This window comes from Gopherus flavomarginatus, chromosome 21 (genome assembly GCF_025201925.1).
Source record: "Gopherus flavomarginatus isolate rGopFla2 chromosome 21, rGopFla2.mat.asm, whole genome shotgun sequence".
In the NCBI taxonomy this organism is placed as follows: domain Eukaryota; kingdom Metazoa; phylum Chordata; order Testudines; family Testudinidae; genus Gopherus; species Gopherus flavomarginatus.
In genome coordinates this window covers 17,568,848-17,579,215 of record NC_066637.1, presented here as the reverse complement: position 1 = coordinate 17,579,215, position 10,368 = coordinate 17,568,848, and the positions used below count along the sequence as shown (strand labels likewise).

The 10,368-nt window shown below is 61.2% G+C and overlaps 1 protein-coding gene and 1 long non-coding RNA gene across 6 annotated transcripts in view; one reads left to right on the top strand and one right to left on the bottom strand.

Annotated features, from left to right (window-relative positions):
- The first annotated feature begins 234 nt into the window (after positions 1-234).
- On the top strand, positions 235-1,194 carry LOC127038610 (uncharacterized). Its single transcript, XR_007770732.1, has 3 exons — positions 235-692; positions 761-826; positions 892-1,194. It is a non-coding gene; the product is annotated as an uncharacterized LOC127038610 (long non-coding RNA).
- Positions 1,195-1,490: 296 nt separating this feature from the next.
- The window catches only part of ARHGEF19 (Rho guanine nucleotide exchange factor 19), a 28,561-nt gene continuing 19,683 nt past the window's right edge, over positions 1,491-10,368 (bottom strand). For all 5 annotated transcript variants that reach the window (XM_050931201.1, XM_050931203.1, XM_050931204.1 and 2 more), the window contains 8 exons: positions 9,373-9,502; positions 6,563-6,637; positions 5,873-5,962; positions 4,947-5,110; positions 4,193-4,351; positions 3,443-3,522; positions 2,618-2,722; positions 1,491-2,504 (listed from right to left, as the gene is read on the bottom strand). In XM_050931201.1, the coding sequence (XP_050787158.1) occupies positions 2,347-2,504; positions 2,618-2,722; positions 3,443-3,522; positions 4,193-4,351; positions 4,947-5,110; positions 5,873-5,962; positions 6,563-6,637; positions 9,373-9,502 (961 nt within the window). In that variant the 3' untranslated portion in view covers positions 1,491-2,346. The remainder of the gene's footprint in view (positions 2,505-2,617; positions 2,723-3,442; positions 3,523-4,192; positions 4,352-4,946; positions 5,111-5,872; positions 5,963-6,562; positions 6,638-9,372; positions 9,503-10,368) is intronic.

The following is a 10,368-nucleotide window of genomic DNA, read 5'->3' as shown; positions in this document are numbered from 1 at the left end:
TGGTGGCAGATGACAGAACAAGGTGTAATGGTCTCAAGTTGCAGTGGGGGAGGTCTAGGTTGGATATTAGGAAACACTATTTCACTGGGAGGGTGGTGAAGCACTGGAATGGGTTCCCTAGGGAGGTGGTGGAATCTTCTTTCTTGGAGGTTTTAAGGTCAGGCTCAACAAAGCCCTGGCTGGGATGATTTAGTTGGGAACTGGTCCTGCTTTGAGCAGGAGGTTGGACTAGATACCTCCTGAGGTCCCTTCCAACCCTGATCTTCTTCCCAACAACACACCTTCCCTGGCTGCCCTCAGCGGTGGGTGATTGCCAGCCCTGGGCTAAGCATGTGCTAAATAACCAAGCAGGCCACGCTCATGTGGGGGGCCAGTGGGCAGAAGCGAGTGACCTGCAAGATGAGCAGGACACCAGTCGGGAACAGCCCAGCCACAGCTGGGACAACAGCGGATGCAGGGGAGAAAGACTGAGGGGCGCTGGCAGAGCTAGGGGGAGCCCTGGGCTGAGGTAGCAGGAGGACAGGACTGAGGTGCGTTGCCATAGCAATGGAGAATCCCTGTCCACTGAGGGGCACCAGCAGAGCTGGGGGGGAGTGGCTGAAGAGTGGAATAGCAGGGGGCTGCAGGTCGGGATTGAGGGGCACCAGCAGGGTGTGGGCGGTGCTCAGGAGTGGAATAGCAGGGGGCTGCAGGTCGGGATTGAGGGGCACCAGCAGAGCTGGGGGGAGTGGCTGAAGAGTGGAATAGCAGGGGGCTGCAGGTCGGGATTGAGGGGCACCAGCAGGGTGTGGGCGGTGCTCAGGAGTGGAATAGCAGGGGGCTGCAGGTCAGGATTGAGGGGCACCAGCAGGGCGGGGGGTGGCTGAAGAGTGGAAAAGCAGAGGGCTGCAGGTTGGGATTGAGGGGCACCAGCAGGGTGTGGGCGGTGCTCAGGAGTGGAATAGCAGGGGGCTGCAGGTCAGGATTTTGGGGCACCAGCAGAGCTGGGGGAGGGGGGGCAGCTCAGGAGGGGAATAGCAAGGGGCTGCAGGTCAGGATTTTGGGGCACCAGCAGAGCTGGGGGAGGGGGGGCAGCTCAGGAGGGGAATAGCAGGTGGCTGCAGGTCGGGATTGAGGGGCACCAGCAGGGCTGGGGGGGCGGTTTAGGGGAATAGGAGGTAGCTGCGGGTCAGGATTGAGGGGCATCAGCGGAGCTGGGGGAGGGGGGCCGGCTCAGGAGGGGAACAGCCCAGCAGTGGGCACGGCCCAATGGAACCAGTGAAAGAAACACCCGTCCCCCAGCAGCAAATTAAGGCCTTTACTGACGCGGAGTCCATGCAAACTCAGGCCCTGCCCCGGCTCTCCGGCATCTCCCTCCTTTGCTCAGGCTGGAACAGCGGGTGAGACGGCAGCGGGGGCTGTTCCCACCCTGGCTCCTTTGCAGACCCCCAGCTATGGGCAGAGGATCCTGGCCCCCCGCCCTGTTCAGGCCGAGGGAGGAGCTGGGCCGGGCCGTGGTGGAGGGAGCCGTGGCTGGCCCCTGCCATGACAACGAGGCAGATCCAGCCCCACAGGCCATCGCCGGGGAGCGCTGGTGGCAGCGTGCCGAGCCAGCGGTGCCCGGCTCGCAGAGCAGTACAACCTCCAGGGAAGGGGAGGGGCCTGAAGCCCGGCTTTGGCGATGCTGTTTGGGGGGTGACCCCCTGCCTTGCAGCCCCTCCTCAAAGAATGGGCAGCTCTGGGGATCACTAATGGGGTCCTTCCTCCCTGGAGTGATGCTGGCCCAGGCTGGCAGCGGCAGGAACATGCCCCCACCCTACCCCGGAGAAACCTGGGGGCCGTGGAGGTGGCATGCTGCTCCCCCCGCGAGGGGCCCATCCCAGCTGAGGAGACACTTGCCTGGCTGGTCCCTGCGCTCCAAGCAGATGATGCTCTGAGTGGGTGCTGCCTGAACACCCGAACGGCCGCATTGGGTCAGACCAAGGGTCCCCCTCACCCAGTATCCTGTTTCAGACAGGGGCCAGGGCAGAGAATTCATTGCCAGATGGTTCCCCCCGGCTGGCCGTGCCCACGGGGACCAGGCCAGGATCCCACCCAGAGCAGCCAGGAAACCACGTAGAGAGCACGGAACAGCAAGTCTGTTTGTGGAGAGGGTTCCCGGGGCCTCGGTCCCTCCCTGGAGCCTGAGTCAGCAGTGGGGAGCGCTGAGGCCGTGGGAGATCGTCCACCTGTTGCTACCGTCGTCCGGTGCAGTTCAGTGGGTGTGCCCAGGGTGCTGGCTTGGCAGCCCTGCCCCCAGCATTGTGTACATGGTCCTGCCCACGCTGCAGGGCTCAGGCTGTGTTCCCAGGGTCTCCCCCGGCCGGCTCACTCCTGCTCCTCCTCCAGCTTGCGCGTGGCATGCTTGATGCGGTCGTTCTCACGCAGGTTGCGCAGCCGGGCACCCAGGCTGGTGATCTCCTCCACGTGCCCCTGAGGGACCCAGCCCCTCTCCCCGTCCAACAGGCGGATCCCCTCGAGCCAGCCTGGGCGGGAGAGAAGGAAACATTAGGGAGGGCAGGTGGCACTGCCTGGCCTGCCAGCCGCTGCGGCTTTGGGGCTGGAGAGGGAGAAGAGCGACGAAGCCAGGGCCTCTCACCGTCGCTGGTCCTCGTCTTGACCCCCAGGATGTCCGCCTTCTCCAAGCTCAGCTCGTCGTGCTCCTGGGCCTTGTACGCCTTGATGCACTGGACCTGGGCGGTATCTGGAAGCAGCAGCAAGACACAGAGGGTCACGCGCCATCCGGGACCCCAGACAGGGCCCTTGTAAGCAGGGTTTGGGATCCGAAGGAAGGTGCTGAGGGAAACGCAGCGATTGTCATGCTCCGGTTATTATCGCCTTCGCTAGGGAGCGGCCTGGGCTGCAGCAGGAGCAGAAGCCTCCATGGCTGGGATTCTGCTGCTGCCTTTTGCTGGTCGGAGCCGATCGGGCCACGTGCCGAGCAAGGATCGGCCCACGCGTGCAGCCCTCGGCAGAGGGAAATGGAGGTGCTGCTTTTGGAGCGCCAGCAGGGGAAAGAGCACGGAGCCTGTGGCCTGTGGCCCTCAAGGTTCCACCAGGGACAAAATCTCCCTAGTGATGTGGCTGGACACATCCCCCCGGCGCCAGCCTAGCCCTGCCTGAGCTCAGCTGGGAGCAGTGAGGGGCGCGTGACTGCGGAAACGGGGCGGCTGGCACTGGCCTGACAGGAGTGACTGCTCCATGGCACCATGTTACCTGTGTGTGATTGGGGCACCTGGACGCTAGGTGCCGGGGCAGGGGAGTACCCAGGGATGAGGGACAGAAGCCAAAAGTCACAGCAGAGCTGCCGTGTCCGAAGCAGGGTCATGCCCTGGGACCCGAGACCTTGGCAGACTTCATTCCTGCTGCGGCCAGGCTGGTCCCTTGCTGGGTTCAAGGAGGGCGGGTGCGTTCTCAGGGGTACCTGCGTTCTCAGTGACATGCTCCCTGTCCGTCTGGGGGTTGGAGGGGACCATTGCCGAGATCCACCGCTGCTTCTCACTCCTGCAGGGCCAGATGGAGCTGGTCAGCGCAGTCCTGGCAGGACAGGCAAGGCTCCCAGAGAGCCACCCAGGTCGACCCCCTGATCTGAACAGGCTCAGAACTGGGGAGAGCCAAACCCAAATCCCAGACCCTGATGCCCCAGAACTCCAGAATGGTTCAGATCCAGCCCCGGGGGCAGCGCCAGACTTGGCAGCCTGTGGACCAGCTCTGGTCCTGGCTGGAGTCTTGTGGAACCGTCCCGATGAGCACTCTATGGTTCCCACCCCGGTAAGCCCACCTCTGGGGCCAGCTGGGTCCCTCCCTACCCAGCAGCCTGGTGGCTTGGGGGATGCGTGTGATGCCCTGCCACAGGCGGGCTTGGTGCCCATGTCAGCTGTGCCCGCTGCTGGGACACTGGCGCTGCTCAAGGGCTCAGCAGGCCCCCTGCTGGTGGAGTCAGAGACAGCCCCCCGGTCATCGCTCAGCAGCAGCTCCCAGAAATGCTGGCTGTCCGCTGGCCAGGTCCACACCAGTCGGCCAGCAAGAAGGGCTCCCGTCTCAGGCTGGTGCGTAAACCTCACCCGAGCCAGGTGACAGCGGGCAGGAGCCTCCTCTCCCCATCCCCTGGGGAGCTGAGCTGGGGTGTTTGGGAGTGTCCCATGGAGACGGCCCTGCCCCACTGGGCACTCACTCAGTCTGTGCCCGCAACAAGACCTGGTGCTTCAGCCGCTGGCTGTCGAAGAGCTGGAGGTGGAAGATTTGTCCTGGGACCCCGTGAAGCTTCCTGCTTAGGTCGGTCACTTTCAGCTCCGGCATCTTGGCGTGAACAAAGACGGCGAATTTCCCTGTCCTGGGTGAGACAGGCAAAGGGAGAGTTGGTGACCGAGGGGCAGCAGCTCCCGGTGCTCAGCACCGGTGCGTGGCAGGCGCCGACGTCTGGGGAGCGGGACACGCTGCTCCTGTGCCGGAGGGAACCGGGAAACAAGGCACGGGCAGGATCGGCTTTCACTCTGGGGCCTGCCCAGCACGACAGACGGGCCCAGGCTCAGGCTGCACATCCCCCAGACTCCACCGGGACCTCTCCCCTGCAGGCCAGAAACCACCACAAACTTGTCTAGGCTCAGAGTGCCGACTGCAGGGTGAATGTGGAGCCTCGAGCACCTGCTCCCGAGCTGTGACTAACTTTCTCCTCCCTGTACAGGGGCAAGCATGAGTGGGCATGCAGCGGAGACCTGGCAGGAGAGCTATCTACAACCTGTTAGCCCAGGGTCTCGTCCCACTGCTGGGAGGACAGCGCACTGCCCCCTCCTGCTCCTCCGGCCCCATGAGTCCGAGGGGGCCAGCACGTGAACTCCAGCCGAGGAGAGCCAGGCTGGCTAGACCCACGCGCCGCAGACTATCCCATCCATCCCATGCAGCTCGCCCCGCCCTGCCCCGCCACTCACTCCTTCCTCCTGGAGAGCAGGAGGCAGTCGTTGAAGAGGTGGAGATACACCGTCTTCGTGGAGAGCTTGAACTTGGCGGCGAGGGTGCTGCTGAGCTGCATGTCCACTTCCACCAGCTCCCCGTGCTTCACGAGCCAGCGCGACTGCGAGATCAGCGGGAAGATCTGCCCAGGGCCCCGGCCCAGAAAGGAGGAGACGTCAGAGCCAGGAGGGTGTGCAAGGCTCCATCCCGGAGACACGAGGATCACCAGACCAGGACACATCAATGGCCCAGCGTGAACCTCCTATGATGTAGCTGCACCAGGGGCTTGGCTGCTGGAGCCCAGGGGCTCAGCTGAAGCCTGGGGCTCAGTAAGGATTTTATTCTGGCTGTGGTTGGGGTGGCTGGGTGATCAGTGAAAGATACAGAGCGCAAAGGAATATGTGGCCATATGGACGAGGCATCCAGAGCCCATAGACGCTACGTCTCCACCCATGTCAGTGTGTGAACTCAGAGCTCATCACCTGCATGTTACGAGATTGGACTTCAAACCCCACTGGATCCTGGGTTCCCAGGCAGGGCCGACCGAGCGTCACCCTGTCCAACTCACACAGTGTTGAACCCAGATGTGTCTGTGGCTAGAACACCTTTGGGTGGGGGCACACTCTGTTCAGAGCCTGGGGCCAGATCCCCACAGGGCGTACATCTGCCTCTCTCCACTGGACACACGCTAGATCTGGCTGATTTGCCCCATGGCATCTTCTGCAGTCCCTGGAGTTGGCCCAAGACGTATATGGCCCAAGACACACATGCCCTGGCTGTATTTTCTCTAGGGGAGATCCAGCCTCGGTCTGTGTTCTCTGGGTTCACTGCTTTCTGAGGGAAACCGACTTTCCAAGGACTCTGCCCGCCCTCCGCTTCCTGCCACGTGAGTCACCGCGCTCACCTTACTTTCAAAGTGGATTTTCTTGTTCAGATGAATGAGCTCCTCGGTTCTCTTCATGGACTGGACGCTGGTGTTGCATTCCTTCACGAGCTGAGGAGGCAAGGGAGCCGTTAGCCGCCACCACGTCGAATCTCCGCTCAGTCAGTGCAGAGGGGCCAGAAAGCGCCCAGGGCCGGCCAGCTGAGAATCTCCCCCAGATGGCACAGAGCCAGCAGAACTGGCCCCGGCGTCATACCCAGAGAGCCCAGTGCTCCAGGCAGTCCTGGCTGGCATACAGTCCTCTGGGGACACGGGGAGCATTGTTGCCAGCTGGTGGAAGTTAGAGCTGCCCCAAGGCTGCTCTAACCCATGCCAACACCCAGGGTGTTGCTGAGGTGTAAGCGATTCCCTGACAGTCCCCTCTGTGCGGCACAGCATTGCTACTCAGTGCCATGGAGAATCTGGGCCAAGACGACAGAGAGGACCCACAATTCTCCCTGCAAGGACACCTGCCCCAGTCACACACACCCCCTAATCAGAAAGGCCCCAACGTACACCCTCCCCTCTCCACACACACACAGCTCCAGTCACAAAGACGAAGCAGTGCCCATCCTGCTGTCCCACCGGCCCACTCCTCACAGCCCATGTGGAGAGAACCACGGGAGAGATGTTATCCCATTCTGAAAGCCCGTCCTGGCCTTCGTCAATTACCTTCTTGAGCTGATTGAAGGCCTTGGTGGCCGTGGCCTCGTCCCGGGAGCCCTGCAATGTGCGTTTCAGGATGTTCTGCAAGCAGGAGGCAAAAAACACATCGACCTAAGAAGCGTCAGACGCCCCAGATGTCAGTCCCAAGCCAAACCCCTCAGCACCAGAGATCAGGACCCCTGACCGGTACCGGCCTCACAGATCAGCATCATGAACCCAGTGCAAAATGTCCCAGGAGCGGAATGGGTCAACAGCACCAGCTGATGCCGGAGCTACAGACTCAGACCTGTAGCGTGTTCGAGGTCGAATTCGGCTGGTGCCCTGTGAAGCCAGGGGGACTTTGCTGATCTCAGCACGGGCGCTCGGTAGCCCAATGATTGTGAGTTCTCTGTGGCCGGGGACATGGCTGGTGTAGGCTGAGCCCGATGCACTGTGACCCTGCCCCTGGGGCAAACCTTTACAGGGCCCTTTGCGCTCTGCTCTGGCCTCCTGGCTAACACAGACCAGGGCAAAGCGATGGCAAAAGCTGCCAAATCCATTCCACCCTCTTTGGTGCCGGTGAGTGTCGCCTCCATCCAGAGCCACGAGGAACGAGGTCCAGTGTGTCCTAAAAAACAACTTAGGACACTCGAGCTAGTTAATAACAGTCCTGGTCCCGGGCACAGTACCTGGCCATGGGGGTGTCACGGAGTGTGGGGGAGTCAGGGCCCTGCAACCCCCACTTTCTGCGATTCACCGTCACTCTCAGCCAGCCAGTAACACAGAAGGTTTATTAGACGACAGGAACACAGTCCCAAGCAGGGCTTGTAGGTACAACCAGGACCCCTCAGCCAGGACCCTCTGGGGGGCAAGGAGCTTAGACCCCAGACGTGGGGTTCCCTGCCTCTTCCCAGCGAGCCCAAAACTGAAACCAAAAACCTCTCCAGCCGGCTCTCTTCCTTTGTCCAGCTTCAGGCAAAGGTGTCCTCCCACCCCCTGCCTGGCTCAGGTTACAGGCTCAGGTCCTGTCCATCACCTAAAGTCACCCCCTGCTCTCCCATACCCCATGCAGACAGTCCCTACTCTGTCACAGGGGGTAACACTTACAGTATTGGGGGGAGAGGGTATATTGAGCCCTCCCACCCCTGTACTGGGAGCTCCAGGCAGCTGGGGAAATCTCAGGGCAATCTAGAGTGTCTGATCAGGGTCAGTGCAAATCGGTAGCTTTCCATGGAGGCTTTGGTCTCTCCTGCACAATAATAGCCAGCTCTCAGACGACTCTGTTATCAGCTCAAAGCAGAGCCCAAAGGAGATCAGTATCTTCACCCCCATTTTCCAGCTGGGAAACTGAGGCACAAATGGGCTGTGACTTGCCCGAGGTTGCCTAACAAGCCGGTACCAGAACTGGGAATAACACTCAGATCTGGCTCTATCCACCAGGCCACGCTGCTGCCCTTGGTCCCCCTAAGCACCGCGGTGGCAGCCAGCGCAGGGAGTTTGTTTCCGGATGCAGTTAGGCACCGGGTACCAAAGAAAGGGTGTGTGGATCGAGTGGGATATAAGGGAGAGGTGAGGGTGGTAGCAGGTCACTGGTGCCCTACATCCCAGGCCTCTGAAAGCCTTCAGCTCCTGCCATGGGTCTAACTGTGAAGCCCCAAGGCGGCTGCTGCCCGAGTCTGCGGCTCGGATATCTCCAGCCTGTGGGAAGTGGCACATTGGACAGTCCAGGAGCTTTTTCTTCACATCTGGAGCAGACCATCAGGCAGGGGCCATGCGGGGGAAGCCCTTGGCAGACGCTCTCCAGGGAAGCAGAGAGGGTTTCTTGTGCAGTGTTGGAAGAAAGTGACTCCCTCTGCTATTCTGTACCACTGTCACCCGACAGCTCGCGATTGCGTTATGTTTGCCGATAGCTGGGGGAAGATTTAATAACAGAGCCGGGCAGGACATGGGTGTTCTCATCCTGTGACAATGTTTGACGTTCAAAAAAATGTCCTGTTCCTTACTGAAAGAAAGCCGAAATCATTCGGAGAGAGCAGGAGAGACCCACCCCAGAAGAGCCAGAACCCAGGTGGTTAGGGCACTCAGCACGGTTACCAGAGACCCTGCTCTGAATCAGGCAGATTCCGCCTGAGTTTCCCGGCCTTGGACAAGCCACGTCGCCCCTCTGTGCCTCAGTTTCCCCATCTGTAAAATGACACTTGCTGCCCTTGTAAGGCACTTAAAACACCCCTACCTGGCAGTTTACTGGGACCTGATCTCTGATCTACGTAGAGAGCTAGCCAGCAGAAATGACTGAATGCCCTGCAACCAGGTTTTAAGCAAGCCCTGCGTCATTGGGTTGCTAATACCACAGGCCCGGGCTCGGCATGAGAGATGGAAAGTGAAACCGCCTAAGACTGACCAGTGTAGTGCCACCGAGAGAAAGGGCGTTGGTGGGTGGTGAAAGGTGACATGGGTTTTAACAATCTCCGGGGGACATCCCGCCATTCTGACAATGGCTTTACGCTGCTTGTCACTCGGGCGCAGCCCCCAGGGAGCCCATCGGGAATTCAGCCCAAGTAATAACAAAACAACGGGGCCATGTAGTAACACTGAGCCCTCCTCAGCTGCAGCTCTCCAAGCACTTCACAAAGGTGGGGTATCCGCATGGGACGGGGGAAACTGAGGCACGGGGCAGGGAAGCGATGTGCCCAGGGACTAACAGTGGTCAGTGGCAGAGATAGGCCTTAGATTGCATGTGGTGCCCTATAATTCAGGGTATTTCCCTTTAATGCCAGGCCAGCTCTGGCCAGACTGATTCTTTCCAGTTACACCTCTGCCCCCACCCCCAAGCTCACCTCCACTAGCATCTGCAAGCGCATGACCCTCTGGAAGGGCAGGATGAGGAAGGAAGTGAGAGGTAAGCGCTGACACACTGGCCCCTCTTCCAGCTTTGCCAGGATCCCTGGGAATTTAGGATTGTCCTGCCTGGAGAAATGTGGACAGGAACGTCAGCGAGTCCCCAGAGCTAGGGTGCTAAGGGCAGCATGCCCAGCCACGTCCCCGGGGTCGGCAGAGGTCTTTCCACTGACATGAGTGGGCTGTTGGATCTGGCCACAAGCAAGCGCTGCGGCACCCAGAGCTCTCCACCGCAGCACCCGGGGGCCTCCTCCAGGAGTTGTCACCCCTGCCCCCCCCACCGCAGGAGACATCCCTGCAGGAACTAGCAGGATCCCGGACAGGGCATGACAGGAGCCTTCGAACAGGCCAGGGCAGGAGGGGGTGGGAAGGGGAAGCTGGTGAGAACCGCCCAGCATCCCTGATGGACCAGATCCCTGAAGAGCTCAGAGGAGACAGGGATGGACACATAGAGATGGGGGAAAGGTTGAAGGAGGCTGTGGGGAACACAGGTTACCTCCTCTCCCCAAGCCCAGAGCTCCCTCTCGCCTGCTCACCAGCCCCTCAGCCCAGAGCTCCCCCTCGCCTGCTCACTGGCCCCCATCCTAAGCTCCCCTCATGCCTGTTCACCAGCCCCCCAAACCCAGAACTCCCTCCGCCTGCTCACCAGCCCCCCAGCCCAGAGCCCCCCCACCTGCTCACCAGCCCCCCAGCCCAGAGCTCCCCCCGCCTGCTCACCAGCCCCCCAACCAAGAGCTCCCCCCCCGCTCACTGGCCCCCCAACCTAGAGCTCCCTCCCACCTGCTCACCAGCCCCCCAACCTAGAGCTCCCTCCACCTGCTCTCCAGCCCCCCCAGCCCAGAGCTCCCCCCAGCCTGCTCACCAGCCCCCCAACCTAGAGCTCCCCCTGCCTGCTCACCAGCCCCCCTAGCCCAGAGCTCCCCCGCTGCCTGTTC